This window comes from Babylonia areolata, chromosome 15, assembly GCF_041734735.1.
Source record: "Babylonia areolata isolate BAREFJ2019XMU chromosome 15, ASM4173473v1, whole genome shotgun sequence".
Classification (NCBI taxonomy): domain Eukaryota; kingdom Metazoa; phylum Mollusca; class Gastropoda; order Neogastropoda; family Buccinidae; genus Babylonia; species Babylonia areolata.
Genome location: NC_134890.1, coordinates 32663893 through 32679507, shown reverse-complemented (window position 1 = coordinate 32679507; position 15615 = coordinate 32663893). Strand labels below are relative to the sequence as shown.

At 42.0% G+C, this 15615-nt stretch overlaps 2 protein-coding genes across 4 annotated transcripts in view; one reads left to right on the top strand and one right to left on the bottom strand.

Annotated features, from left to right (window-relative positions):
* LOC143290583 (aspartyl aminopeptidase-like) overlaps nt 1-810 on the bottom strand; it is a 39323-nt gene extending 38513 nt beyond the window's left edge. Inside the window, exon 1 of one of the 2 annotated variants that reach the window (XM_076600161.1) lies at nt 743-810. In XM_076600161.1, coding sequence (XP_076456276.1) covers nt 743-745 — 3 coding nt within the window. In that variant the 5' untranslated portion in view covers nt 746-810. Of the gene's footprint in view, nt 1-346; nt 504-742 lie in introns of those variants that run through there. The other variant, XM_076600160.1, reaches the window with a different exon arrangement.
* Nucleotides 811-826: 16 nt separating this feature from the next.
* On the top strand, nt 827-13249 carry LOC143290585 (mitotic spindle assembly checkpoint protein MAD2B-like). 2 transcript variants are annotated; one of them, XM_076600163.1, is made up of 7 exons: nt 827-961; nt 5115-5233; nt 7737-7906; nt 10280-10380; nt 11427-11500; nt 11909-12001; nt 13115-13249. In XM_076600163.1, exons 1-7 carry the CDS (start codon nt 937-939, stop codon nt 13151-13153), a joined length of 621 nt encoding a protein of 206 aa, XP_076456278.1. In that variant the 5' UTR covers nt 827-936; the 3' UTR covers nt 13154-13249. The 2 variants fall into 2 exon arrangements, with proteins under 2 accessions (XP_076456278.1, XP_076456277.1); XM_076600162.1 differs by having other exon boundaries at nt 10277-10380.
* Nucleotides 13250-15615: the final 2366 nt, after the last annotated feature.

Here is a 15615-nt window from a genome sequence, read left to right as displayed (position 1 = left end):
GTAACTGACTGTATCTTACATGATCAGTATCATAGTCCATCACACACAAAAAATAAACATTTATCTAAGACAACTATCTGTTGCTTTAATTATTATTATTATCATTTTATTCTTATTATTATCATTAATACTATTACTATTACTACTGCTACTACTTTTTCCCCCTTCTTAATTTTTATTCTACTTCTATTCTTCGTCTTAATCTCTATTCTTCTCCTCCTTTTTATATCGTCAGTTATCATCATCTTTATTAACATGGTCAAGACTAAGACTAAGAGAGAGAGAGAGAGAGAGAGAGAGAGAGAGAGAGAGAGAGTTAAATTCTAATGAAACAATAAGTACTTACTTGTGGAATGTCAGTCCATTTTTTCTGGCCTCTTTCCCGTCCCTGTTGTTGCAGTTTATTGCCGAACAATGATGAACCATTTTGCTGAAAATGTGTACACTCTACTACTGTCCAGCAGTAAAATATACGCCACCTGCCTCCAGCAAGATGGAGGATCGGCTGCCTCGCGCGGCGGCCCGTTTACGTTAGCGCGGCTGCCCGTGCTCTAAACCGGCAAGGTCTAGTCACAAGATTCACAATCATGGCAACTGAACAACAACAAAACAAAAACTCCAATCAAACGCACTGTCCTCGTCAGATTTGAACAAATAGAATTATCCCTGTTGTGCTTTGTTTATGCCCGAGTTACTAGATAAATGTTGTCTAAAAAAATGTTCATGGCATTATTTTGCTCACCATTATGAGTTTTTCTCTCGCACCGCCCTTGGTCCACTTCGTGTGCTTTGGCCACCCCCTTGACCCGGAAAGGGAAGTTCGTCATTTGTGTTGTATTTTTGGTGCGAGTTCGAGTGCAGTTCAACATTGCCGACTGACATGTTTCGTTTGATGGGATGAAAGTAGATTTTTGTTGGATCTGATATCACGTTAACATGGACAGAGGAAATCAAGCGGAGGGTGAGCAGAACCGGAGAACTAAAAATGGGAAATGGTTACAATTTCTGTCCATTATATCAAGCTTGGCCAGGGCGTGCACACACATGCACACCCCCCCCCTTCCCCTCTTCTACACACACACACACACTTAAAAAAAAAAAAAAAATTGTTGGTGATCAGTGCAAGACGGACACACCAGCATGCAAAAACACAGCACGCGTCTCATTCGATAGTGAAGCTGACATATTTCTGTTGACACCTGTTCAACGAAGGCAGAAACTTATATTTCATCACAGTTTCAGTTTCAGTTTCACTTTCTCAAGGAGGCGTCACTGCGTTCGGACAAATCCATACACGCTACACCACATCTGTTGAGCAGATGCCTGACCAGCAGCATAACCCAACGCGCTTAATCAGGCCTTGAGTGCATGCTTACATATTTGTGTACCTATGAAAGTGGATTTCATTTTATGTAATTTCGCCAGAGGACAACACTCTCGTTGCCATGGGTTCTTTTTCAGTGCGCCAAGTGCGTGCTGCACACGGGACCTCGGTTTATCGTCTCATCCGAAAGACTAGACGCTCAGTTTGATTTTCCAGTCAAACTTAGGAGAAAGGGCGAGAGCGGGATTCGAACCCACAGAATCACAGAAATGTTTGGCTATAGGCTAAAAGCCTTTTGCCCTCGTAATCAGTGTCCATTTATGTGCTTTTGGATCACTTGTTGTGAACAAACCCTTGTTTAAATCTGGCATAGTGTATACTATATTTATCTACAGCTCAGTAAAGATTTAACTCTGTGGAAAATACATGGTTCTTAAACTTTTTATCAATGTGATTTTTGAAGGCGTTTACCGATGGTGCATTGATGGTGTCATAGGAAAGGTTATTCCACAGATTTATGATACGGTTAGTAAAGAACTTGCGGAACTGGTTAGTTACGAAATTAGTTTTGTTTATTTTGAAGTTGTGCCCTCGAGTTTTATCGTAGTTAGCCATAGTAAACAATGAAGAGGTGGTGCAAGGATCATAAATATTGTGCATGATCTTATATACTTCAATGAGATCACCTCTTAATCTTCTAAACTCAAGGCTAGGGATATTAAAAAGAGCCAGGCGCTCCTCATAACTAAGATCACGAGTACTAATAGTATTACTAGTTATACACTTGGTAAATCCGCGTTGAACTTCAATCATATTTATGTGCTTTTTAAGGTAAGGGCACCATACTGAGTTTCCATATTCAATAATGGGTCTAACCAGAGCTTTGAACAATGGAATCATAATTTCGGGAGATTTATTAGTTATAGTTCTCACAAGAAGACCAGAAATTTGATTTCCCTTTTTCACTATATTATTTATATGTGCCTCAAAGCTTAGTTCTGGGTCCATCGTGATCCCTAGATCTCTTTCCGCTGTTGTACTATCCATTGTTCGAGTTACCCCCTTTTCCTGTATCGTGTACTGATACTGTGGATTATTCTTTCCAAGGTGCAGAACTTTACATTTCTCGCTATTAAATTGCAACAGCCAAGTATTTGTCCATTTAACCAGATTATGTATACACATTTGCAAGTGATCTCTATCTTCTGTGTTTTGGATGGCAGAGTAAGCCTTGGTGTCGTCTGCAAAAATTTTTACTTTACAATCTACCTCACCAGGCATATCATTTATAAAGTATATGAACAAGGTTGGGCCAAGAACACTACCTTGTGGTACACCACTAGTTACCTTAACCTTTGATGATTTACTACTATTTACACTTACAAACTGTGATCTTCCATTTAGAAAATCTCTGATCCACAATAGTAGCTTGCCTTTTATCCCATAGCCTCCTAGTTTATTCATGAGTCTGTGATGGGGAACTGTATCAAAAGCTTTCCTTAGATCAAGGTAGACTGCATCGACTGGTACCTTCTCATCTAGCATGACTAACCAATCTTGTAATGTAACAAGTAGTTGTGTAACACACGAGCGCCCTCTGGTAAATCCAAACTGTTCTCTAGATAACAGATCATGTTTGGTTAAATGTTGGCAGAGAGCGTCTCGAGTAAAACCCTCAAAAACTTTACAGACAACTGATGTTAGACTGACTGGACGATAGTTACCCGCAGAATTTTTGTTACCTTTCTTAAAGATAGGACGTACTTCTGCTTCTTTCCAAGCTTTTGGTATTTCACCCTTATCTAGTGTTCTATCAAACAAGATCTTAAGTGGGTGAGCAATAACTTCAGCAAGCTCTATTAATACTCGTGGGTGTATCTCATCAGGTCCTGGGGACTTTGATGGGTTTAGGCTCTTTAGAGCTTTTTTCATCTGTTCAACTGTGACCTCCACGTTGGAAATTTCAGTAACTTCTGTCTTACATGAAAACTCTGGGACATTTACGTTACTCTCCTCGGTAAAAACACTAGCAAAAAATCTGTTTAGCACAGCTGCTTTTTCTGAGTCATTTTGTGTTAAGGTACCATCTTCCTTTATTAGATTAGCAATTTGTTCTCTTGGCAGAGTTTTACTTGCAACATAACGGAAGAATCCTTTTGGATTATGCTTAGATTCTTTAGCTAATTTAGTTTCCTTAGCTTTCACGTTTTTTCTTGACTCCCATTTTACCTGGTTTCTAGCACGTGCATATATTTTATAGTTCTCACTAGTGGGATATTTCTTATATTTTTTAAAGGCTCTACGCTTTTGATGAATTTTATCTAAAAGTGACTGGGGAATGGGATCACGTCTTTGTTTATTGGAGGGTCCTTGTTTGAATGATTTTTTTGGAATAAATTTGTTCATGGACTTTATTATTACATCATGAATAAGTTCCCAGGTTTCATCCACAGATGTCTCATTTTTCAAAAGGTCATCCCAGTTTATCTCACCTACGTAATGCTTCATGCCTTCGTAATCTCCTTTATCTAGTTGATATTTCACAGAGTGACCAGATGGATGTTCCCACTTGATCTGAACATCAAAGTAGAGCGCAGAATGGTGGCTCTTCATGCAACCGTGACAATGTTTTGTTTTTGTGCAGGGAATTTCCTTGCTTCACTACTCTATGTTTATGTCAGCCCCCATCATTCTTTTGATAAAAACAACAACAACCCACAAATTTTGATAAAACAATTAAATCAAACATAAAAAAATGACCAGCTGATTACTTTTTGCGAGCATCGATCGAGCATGTTACTGTTACTGTCAGTTTTTTTGTTTTTTTTAACAGCTTCATTAATATTCGTAGTCAACAATGAGGTCAGCATTGAAACAGCTAACTTCAGCAGAGTGATCTTTTTTTTCTTCTTTTTTTTTAACCTGTAAGTGATTCTGGGGTTGAAATGTGTGGTATTTTAGCTGGCCCTCATTTTCCCACTTGTTTTGTCTCTCACAGTGAATACAACTAGTATATAAACTGTTAAGTTAAATTACTGGATTGAGGGAACCAGATATTTCATAGTGAAGATGAAAATGAAATTTACAGCATCCACAAGAATCTACAGTCTATGATCAGAAAATGGTGACTCCTCACATCTTGAACACGTTAATCTTCCATTGTTCAGTGTGAAACCAGGACAGCAAGAACACATACACAGTCAAGGAATAGGCATTTGCAAGATGATTGAACTGCTGATAATGACCATGCAGAGCAAATTAAAAAAAAAAAGTTTATTTTACCCATAGCATGGGCAACTCAGTCTATGAATCACTGTATGAGGAAAGAATCAAGCCCAATTTCCATTGTTCATGATATTATGTTTGTCAGGCAGAAGAACACTCACACAAATATGTAACTCAATTATGAATATATTTGTGTAAACAATAATGATAATAATGATGATGATAATAATAATAATAATAATAATAATGATAATAATAATAATAATGATGATGATGATAATGATAATATTATTAATAAAAGGACATTTTCTACACCCAGCCAAATGATATAAAAACCCTGGGAGTTTACAATGAAAAACACAATGACGTATGCATACTAATAATATGCGAATACACCTGCATACACAAATCCTCGCACTCCAACTCCAGCCCACAAACCCACACCCACTCCACACAAGATGTAGACACACACACATGCACACAAGCACAGATAGTGTGTGTGCATAGGTTCTTCTTTTTTTCTCTCTTCTCTCTCTCTATATGTGTGTGCAATGCATGTGTGCAGTGACAGCAGATATCCTCAGTGAGTTTGTGGAGGTGGTGATTCATAGTGTGCTGTACTGTCGTGGCATCTACCCGCAGGGTGTGTTCGTCAGAAAAAGAAAGTACAACATTCCAGTACAGGTATAGTTTTATGGTAATATGTATTGTGTACCTTGTAGTTTTGTACCTTGTGAATGGAGAGAGTTACCACTCTTTACTGTTTGGTAATATATATTGTTATAAAGTGCTTTTTTTTTACTGTTCTGTTGTGTGGAAGAACAACAATTTATTTGATGAAGACGTCTTTCAAAACTCAGGTCAGAAACTTGTAGCTTCCAACAAAACAAAATAAAACAAAACAAAAAATAAGAGATTATATAAACTGCAGGTAATAGTACTGATTGTTTTCTTCCTATTTTTTCTGTTTCTTTTTCTTCTATTTCTTTTTTTTTTTAAAGGACAGTCTCAGTAAGTTAACAGTGTCAGTTTTGGTGTTAACTCAGTCTGGTCATGGATGCCCAATTCATACACTGCCATTTAAGCAACCACGCTGTGTGTCAAAGGTTAGTTTAACTCTCTCCGGACGAAGGAATGCTCACGCATTCCTACACAAAACGTATTCGGATGAAGGAATGGAATAGCATTCTCCAAAAGTAAAATTCCATCATGCGCTGTACACATGATTTTGTGATTAGCCAAGCAGAGTGTGCTATTCTTGGTCACTCCACAATCGAACAGTATGATTGGTCAGCCTGGGATGTGTGGCCCGTCTCGCACACACGCTGACAAAGTCACTGACTGGTTGTCTGCTCGCGTGCCAGCCAGTTAGCAAAGCGGGCTCTTCTCAGAATGTTGTGAAGCGAACAAGGCAGTGACGGCAACGTTTTAGTGTTGCCAAAGTACTTGAAATGCTACAAACTGAAGGGTCGGACATTGAAGAGGTGGATGATGACGAAGAAGAAAGTGAATTTAACGCAGAAAGCGAGCATGGGTATGGTGATTTGGGGTGAAAAATTGGCAGTATTTTCTACATATGGCAAAACTGTAAAAATAAGATGAGAAATTTGATTTTTTTTTTTTTTAATGTAATAGCTCAACACGTAATAAACCAGTTCTGAAAGTTTCATTTTCTTACACAGTATTTTGTATTTTTTGTAATTTTTTTCCAAACCCTTACAAATGGGCCGTCTGTGGGGAAAAGCAAGGGAGAAAACTTGTCGTCCCGAGTGAGTTAAAGGTCCCATTGCCTTTTATAACCATCAGGGCAACAAAATCACAGCAGCTGTAACTGCAGTTAAGGCCGGGCATTGGAAGGTGTGGCCCGGTCCTTTCTGGCCGCCACTTTAACCTTCCCATACCTGAAGTCAGGTAGCCATTCACACCTGGGTGGAGTGAGGAAAAGCCTTTCCCAAGGACACATCACAGAAATGGAGCCATGTACCCTGATTGTGACGGGCGCAATAGCCGAGTGGTTAAAGTGTTGGACTTTCAGTTTGAGGGTCCCAGGTTCAAATCTTGGTAACGGCTCCTGGTTGGTACAGGGTGAAGATTTTTTCCGATCTCCCAGTTCAACATATGTGCAGACCTGCTAGTGTGTGAACCCCCTTTGTGTGTATATGCACGCAGAAGATCAAACACGCACGTTAAGTATCCTGTAACCCATGTCAGTGTTTTGTGGGTTATGCCACTTATGGAGACATGAAAGTACCCAGCATACAACTATGACAGAACCAGCATGCATCTACCGTGACAGAGTCATCAGCAAATTGATATTGGTCATGTAATAGGAAGAAGAACCTTTTTTTTCCCCCCAACTGTGTGTGTGTTTTATGAGGGTAATTTGATGGCTCTGAGGCTGACTGCAGTGTGTGTGCATTGTGGCAGGTATGTCTGCACCCAGATGTGAGGCTGACTGCAGTGTGTGTGCATTGTGGCAGGTATGTCTGCACCCAGATGTGAGGCTGACTGCAGTGTGTGTGCATTGTGGCAGGTATGTCTGCACCCAGATGTGAGGCTGACTGCAGTGTGTGTGCATTGTGGCAGGTATGTCTGCACCCAGATGTGAGGCTGACTGCAGTGTGTGTGCACTGTGGCAGGTACTCATATGTCTGCACCCAGATGTGAGGCTGACTGCAGTGTGTGTGCACTGTGGCAGGTATGTCTGCACCCAGATGTGAGGCTGACTGCAGTGTGTGTGCACTGTGGCAGGTATGTCTGCACCCAGATGTGAGGCTGACTGCAGTGTGTGTGCATTGTGGCAGGTATGTCTGCACCCAGATGTGAGGCTGACTGCAGTGTGTGTGCATTGTGGCAGGTATGTCTGCACCCAGATGTGAGGCTGACTGCAGTGTGTGTGCACTGTGGCAGGTATGTCTGCACCCAGATGTGAGGCTGACTGCAGTGTGTGTGCACTGTGGCAGGTACTCATATGTCTGCACCCAGACGTGAGGCTGACTGCAGTGTGTGTGCACTGTGGCAGGTATGTCTGCACCCAGATGTGAGGCTGACTGCAGTGTGTGTGCACTGTGGCAGGTACTCATATGTCTGCACCCAGATGTGAGGCTGACTGCAGTGTGTGTGCATTGTGGCAGGTATGTCTGCACCCAGACGTGAGGCTGACTGCAGTGTGTGTGCATTGTGGCAGGTATGTCTGCACCCAGATGTGAGGCAGTACGTCAGTGGCGTGTGCAGCTGTCTGCGTACCCTGCTGCTTCAGGGTGCTGTCCGCAGGGTGGACATCGTGCTCACCTCCCCTCTCTCCCACCCCCTGGAAAGATTTGTGCTGGACATCGGTCAGGTCTCTTCAGACGTAAGGTGAGGTGACAAGTTCTGTCCCATGTGAACAAAGCTGACTTGTAGCTGGGTGCCTTTGCCAAGTTCTGTCCCATGTAAACTGAAGTTGGTCCCCTTTTGCCAAGTTCTGTCCCATGTAAACTGAAGTTGGTCCCCTTTTGCCAAGTTCTGTCCCATGTAAACTGAAGTTGGTCCCCTTTTGCCAAGTTCTCTCCCATGTAAACTGAAGTTGGTCCCCTTTTGCCAAGTTCTGTCCCATGCGAACAAAGTTGGCTTGAAGCTGGGTCCCTTTGCCAAGTTCTGTCCCATGTGAACAAAGCTGGCTTGAAGCTGGGTGCCTTTGCCAAGTTATCTCCCATGTGAACAAAGTTGGCTTGAAACTGGGTCCCTTTGCCAAGTTCTGTCCCATGCGAACAAAGTTGGCTTCAAGTTGGTTGCCTTTTGCCAAGTTCTCTCCCTTGTGAACAAAGCTTGCTTCAAGTTGGGTGCCTTTTGGGACCCAACAAAAAAATGTCAGTGTTCCTAGAACATGTCAAAAATGTTCCTAAAAAGTGTAATAATAATTTTTCAGTATTTTTTTTCTGTGCTGGTCTTGGTATGATCTGGTTTTAATCGCGTGCTTTATTGTGGGGAAGCTGTTAGCTATGTGTGTGTGAGACGGGGTGATAGTGAGTATCCATACATTTGTGTGTGTGTGTGTGTCTCTGAGTGCGTGTTGCACGGATGCATTTTCTGGAGGGCGTTATGGTGGGTGGATGGTTTACAATGTTCAATTGCGTGAGTATATTCTGGCATGTGCTTCCGTGTGTGTGCGTGGTTGGGGGGGTTGGGGGGGAGAGGTGGAGTATTAAAGGGGATGCAGGCAGTGGGGAACGAAATGTAAAGAGTTTTGAGCAGGTTTTTTTTTTTTTTTTTGCATAAATGCGCTATATAAATGTCCATTACTATTATTATCATTACTATTAAAAAGAGTTCAGGGTGGTTGGCACCTCTGAGCCTGTGTACAGGTAAATAAGTGGTGCAGAGAAAGTCACAGAAATGTGTTCAGAAACTGCTTCTCTGCACGTTTTGTGGACCTCAGTCCAAACTGATGGGAAAACACTAGACAGTGTTGGCTGGAGGATGTGTGCCCTCAGAGTGACTGTTACAGCTTTGATATTCAGTACTCTTGTTTTTCCCATTCAAGGGCTTCAACTCTCATGTTCACTTGTACAGATCAGTGAGTGGATGGTTGCTTGTGTGACCGTTTTTATCCCACCATGCAGGGCACCATACTCTGTTTATACTCTGTTTTGGTGGGTATACATGATGTTTATGTTTGTGTTTCCATAACTCTTTGAATACTGACATAGATTATAGGATTTTTAACATGCAGTTTTCATCTTTCGCTTATGTAATTTTGGGATCTTTAACTTGCATATTTGATCTTTTATATTTGTGATTGTGGGATCTTTAACGTGCGTATTTGATCTTCTGCGTGAGTATACACACGAAGGGGCTTCAGGTGCTAGCAGATATGCATATATATAAGTTGACCTGGGAGATCAGAAAAATCTGCAGCATTAACCCACCAGGTGCTGTCAGGATCAAACCCAGGACCCACAGACTGAAAGACTTCAACCGTTTTGCTGTTGAGCCTTTCATTCAGTACTTTGACTTGCGCCTGCTTTTCAGCAGTTCAGACCCCTAGGTAGAGGTGGTGATAAAGAAAGTCTGTGACACACACTGATAGCACGCTGTGTGTTTCTGGCGATGCATGTGTGTTGGAGCAAATAGTAAAGAGTGGTAACTCTCTCCATTCTCAAGGTACACAACTTGTAAGTCAGTGCTACTTATGCTACCAATTCAGCTAGCACACAGGTAAACAAAAGGTACAATGGAACAAACCCAGACACTTCCTGAAAAAAGGAAGCACAGGGCTTGTCCTACCGATCATTTGACATGTGCACACAGCAGCTTCTTCTTCTGCGTTCCCTGTGATCATGGTCTCAGACTTGCAGTCCTATGCTGGAAATGAAGGTGGTGGTCTTGATGAGGTCTTCTTTGGTGCCCCAGAGCTTTTCTGCCAGTGTGGCTCCATAGGGCCACTGCTGCGTCCGTGCATCTTGATACAGGGGGCAGGACTGCAGGATGTGCTCCGGGGTTTGTAGGCCTGTCTTACACGGGCAGTCAGGAGTGTGTGACAGCTTCATTCGGTACATGTGGTCTAGCAGGCGGCAGTGCCCCGTGCGTAGTCGGAATATGATTGTCTGCTGGAATCGCTGCAGGCGGGGCATCTGGTCATCAGGTGGATGGCTATGTTGTTGCTGGAATGTGTTTTTGAATTTTCGTTTGACAACACAGCAGCAATGACAGAAGAAATGTGCAAACACAAATGAGTTTTTATTCAAGCAGTGTGAAGGACGACCAGTTCCTGCTGCGACTGGAACAGTCCCTGCGTGCCTTGCTTCTCAAGCTGAACGTGTCTGACTCCCTGCTGCAGCCACTGCCCTCGGGTGGGTGTCGTCCGTTCATGTGTCTGCATGTCCTGCTTCAGGGCTTTTCTTGTTTTGCTGTGTATTCGCTTTTGGCTCTGAGAGGAGAAGAGAGGCAGTGTTGATTGGAAGGGTGTGTGTGTGTGTGTGTGTGTGTGTGTGTGTGTGTGTGTGTGTAGTGTGTGTGTGTGTGTATGTGTGTTTGTGTGCTCATATGTGTTTGTGTGTGTGTGTGTGTGTGCATGTGCGTATAATTTTTATGAGTGCATGCATGTTTTTGTATGTGTGTGCGTGTGTATGGTGTGTTTATGTGTGTCTGTGTGTGTGTGTGCATATGGTGTGTGTGTGTGTGTGTGTGTGTGTGTGTGTGTGTGTGTGCATGCACTTCATATGAAGTATTAAAACTTCTGTTAGTTTGGAAGAATGAATGAATAAAAAAAATTTTAAAATAAAAAAAATCAGCTATTATGGTTGAAACAAGTGTAATATACAGGAACGTTAATGTTTATCCAGCTGTTTTAACCCTCTACAAGAAGGAGTGAAACACCCAGATGGACAACAAGCTGTTCCAAAACCGTCCACACCTAAAAGAGACCCTCCCACTGGTTGTGAAGAATTGAAAGGAGGAGTCTGTACTGTGCAGACTGTGCACGGGACACACTTTTCTCAATCATTCTTACTTGTTAAAAGGGGAGGAGGCCCTTCGATGTATTCCCTGTGACGTGCCTCTCACTGTGAAACACATGCTCATTGACTGCTGGGATCTGTATGACATAAGACACAGACATTACACAGCAAATTCTCAGAAGATTTTGTTTCGAGATGCCCCTGTGTGAAAGAAGTGAACATTTCTTTATCAGATTTGAATGTCTGGAAGGTTTTAAAACCTTTTGAGTGAAAAGCTTGATGCAGTGATTAGTTTTTATTGTTCTGTTTTTTACCCTTTACTTGAAGTTGATGCTAAAATAGCGATAGCGTTGATATGGCCTAAGTCTTCGGCAAGGCTCTAAGCACCATAATTTGATTTGAATTATCCCTCTGTGTCTTTATTTCTGCTTCCCGGGCAGCCTGTAGCTGGACAGTCCATGTGCACACCAAGGAATCAGCAGCAGCAGACTTGGAGGATCAGATGGTGAATAGGGTGAGTGATTGGAGAGAGTGTGTGTGTGTGTGTGTGTGTGTGTGTGTGTGTTTGTGAGTGCTCTTCAGTATGTGTGGAGTTTTGGGTATATTTTATGTATGCATTTTATTTTGTGCGTTTTTGGTGTGTGTGTGTGTGTGTGTGTGTGTTTGGATGTTTGTGTGTGTGTATGTAAAGAGCTGTGAGCTGTATAAGTGGACGGGCATAAATATTATTATTATTTTGATATAATGTTGGGTGGTTTGTCAGTGTTTTCTGTATTATCTTGTGTTTGGATTAAGCAGTTTATGTAGTGCACTGCATGTGTGTAGGTCTGTGTGTATAGGAATGTAGGGGACAGTATTAGAAGGATTATGCAGTATTCTGTGTGTGTGTGTGTGTGTGTGTGTGTGTGTGTGATATCATCAGGATTTCCCCTGGGTGGAGGCCGAAGAATCTGAACAGCAGCTGAAAGATGCACAGCTTGTTCCACTCAAGTCCCTCAACTCCCATCTGTTCAAGGTAGGTAGAGAACCCAAGCCCACTTCAGGACCAGCATATCGAGAAGTGCAGATTATATATGATAGTCAGTCGTGTCTGACTGTGACCATCAGAACAGCAGAGGAGGCAACTGCTGTTCCGACTATTTGGGCTAGAATTTGATTATACTGGAGAGTGTCTTGCCCAAACACATCCCCACTCTCTCGGCCAAGAGGGTTTTAGGACAGTCGGCGTTGGGATGGTTCCCAAAGGCCAACTAGCCCACAAGGTTGCAGCACTAAGAACCAGTGCAATTTTGCCTCCTAGGTTGAGAGTCATAGTCCTTCACAAAAGACTAAGCTGTAAATGATTTCCCATTGACTGGAGAAACCATTGATAATACAGCTCTCACTTTGCTGTTGGCCCAAATGTAAACTTATGTCAGTTTGTGGTATAAGCCGAGTGTTGGGTGAAATTATAAAGTTCACATAAACACACACTGTCACTCCCCCATCTACCTACATAATCTACACACACATGCACGCATGCAGTCTACATGCATATATTCATTCATAATACCCACACATACACATCTACACACATGCATGTATGCATATCTATATCACACCAATACACACACATCTGCACACATAACCCATGCACATCTACAAACATATGCACCAGTACACACACATTTACAGACACATAGCCACTCACACATACACACACACACTCTCTCTCTCTACATACACACACACTCTACACGCAGTTACACACACACATATCGACACACAAAGGCTCACACACACACACCTACATACGCACACACACACAGAGACAAACTCATACACACACAATGTGCACACATACACACATTCACTCACTCTCACAGGCAGTATTTAGTGATATTTTTGTTGTGCTTGCTGTAGTTATTTAAAAAAAAAAAATTCCAAATGTGTCACAATAAACACATATACAGTCCAGTGATAAATTGATATAGACAAACCGCACAAGACAATCTTATGCAAAATCCTATCTGGCTGCAACTACATCGTAAACCGTAAACATGAGACAGATGTCTTCACAGCAAGAAATGTATGTAGACTGATGTTCTTGGGGAGTTCCAGGCAAATAATTATTTGTTCCTTGTTGCAGATTCAGTTGTATGCAGAAGAAAGCCGAGAGAAAACTTAAAACATGCTGTCGACATAGTTGTAGTTATCGGTTTAACATTAAAATATGTACATTTGTGAAGTATTACACTTTTTTTGAATAAACTTATTTCTCAGATCCAGTTTGTCTGTGCGAATGACACTTGTAAATGAATGAAAGCAACTTGACGAGCCCTTGACGCAGTGGATATGAAATCACTGCAGTGATGGCCACACAAGGATACAGGACCATTTTCCCTCAAGAAAACATACAGAAATGAAATTTTTTTTCCCCTAAAATTATGTTTATCTAACATACTTACCGTGACCCACTAGTGCAGACTCCGGCAGGGATCTGATTCCTACTACCCGCCTGTGCGGAGAAAACGAAAGTAGCTACGGCCAATAACCTCCCGGAAGTAGGTTACCTGCCCTCTGTATCATTGACTAGCTTCCTCTTTTGATGGCAGCCATCTTCACTCCTGCTTCTGTGTCCTTCATACGGCTAAGTATTTTTTTTTTTTTTCTGACTGTCTATCGATTCTTTGACATTCATGCTTTGTGTTTCATGCGGACCTCTAACAGGTCTCAAACGCATTCAGCTCCTTTGGGCAGTCGAGCTAAAATTAAGGCACAATCATTAGGACCCTCTCAACAACAAGGGGTTGGAGTAATAACTTCTCCAGTGTGTCACTATGTGAGTTGAATGTGACCAGTGTGTCACTATGTGAGTTGAATGTGACCAGTGTGTCACTATGTGAGTTGAATGTGACCAGTATGTGAGTTGAATGTGACCAGTGTGTCACTATGTGAGTTGAATGTGACCAGTGTGTCACTATGTGAGTTGAATGTGACCAGTGTGTCACTATGTGAGTTGAATGTGACCAGTGTGTCACTATGTGAGTTGAATGTGACCAGTATGTCACTATGTGAGTTGAATGTGACCAGTATGTCACTGTGAGTTGAATGTGACCAGTGTGTCACTGTGTGAGTTGAATGTGACCAGTGTGTCACTATGTGAGTTGAATGTGACCAGTGTGTCACTATGTGAGTTGAATGTGACCAGTATGTGAGTTGAATGTGACCAGTATGTCACTGTGAGTTGAATGTGACCAGTATGTGAGTTGAATGTGACCAGTATGTCACTATGTGAGTTGAATGTGACCAGTATGTGAGTTGAATGTGACCAGTGTGTGACTATGTGAGTTGAATGTGACCAGTATGTCACTGTGAGTTGAATGTGACCAGTATGTGAGTTGAATGTGACCAGTATGTCACTATGTGAGTTGAATGTGACCAGTGTGTCACTATGTGAGTTGAATGTGACCAGTATGTCACTGTGAGTTGAATGTGACCAGTATGTGAGTTGAATGTGACCAGTATGTCACTATGTGAGTTGAATGTGACCAGTGTGTCACTATGTGAGTTGAATGTGACCAGTATGTGAGTTGAATGTGACCAGTATGTCACTATGTGAGTTGAATGTGACCAGTGTGTCACTATGTGAGTTGAATGTGACCAGTGTGTCACTATGTGAGTTGAATGTGACCAGTATGTGAGTTGAATGTGACCAGTATGTCACTGTGAGTTGAATGTGACCAGTATGTGAGTTGAATGTGACCATTGTCATATGTGAGTTGAATGTGACCAGTGTGTCACTATGTGACCAGTTGTGTGATTGACAGTATGTCATGGAGTTGAATGTGACCAATGTGAGTATGTCACTATGTAATGTGATTGAATGTGACCAGTATGTCACTATGTGAGTTGAATGTGACCAGTTGTCACTATGTGAGTTGAATGTGACCAGTATGTCACTATGTGAGTTGAATGTGACCTATGTATGTCACTATGTGAGTTGAATGTGACCAGTGTGTCACTATGTGAGTTGAATGTGACCGTATGTAGTTTGAATGTGACCAGTGTGTCACTATGTGAGTTGAATGTGACCAGTATGTCACTATGTGAGTTGAATGTGACCAGTGTGTCACTATGTGAGTTGAATGTGACCAGTTGTCACATGTGAGTTGAATTGCACATGTGAGTTGAATGTGACCAGTGTGTCACTATGTGAGTTGAATGTGACCAGTATGTGAGTTGAATGTGACCAGTATGTCACTATGTGAGTTGAATGTGACCAGTATGTGAGTTGAATGTGACCAGTATGTCACTATGTGAGTTGAATGTGACCAGTGTGTCACTATGTGAGTTGAATGTGACCTGAATATGACCAGTATGTCACTATGTGAGTTGAATGTGACCTGAATGTGACCAGTATGTCACTATGTGAGTTGAATGTGACCTGAATGTGACCAGTATGTCACTATGTGAGTTGAATGTGACCTGAATGTGACCAGTATGTCACTATGTGAGTTGAATGTGACCAGTGTGTCACTATGTGAGTTGAATGTGACCAGTATGTCACTATGTGAGTTGAATGTGACCAGTGTGTCACTATGTGAGTTGAATGTGACCAGTGTGTCACTATGTGAGTTGAATGTGACC

Coding starts and splice junctions, on each gene's coding strand:
- LOC143290585 (XM_076600162.1), top strand. CDS start 937: ATGGACAGAGGAAATCAAGCGGAGG. Junction 10,381..11,426: donor GCTGCAGCCACTGCCCTCGG/GTGGGTGTCGTC, acceptor CTTCCCGGGCAG/CCTGTAGCTGGACAGTCCAT. Junction 12,002..13,114: donor TCAACTCCCATCTGTTCAAG/GTAGGTAGAGAA, acceptor TCCTTGTTGCAG/ATTCAGTTGTATGCAGAAGA.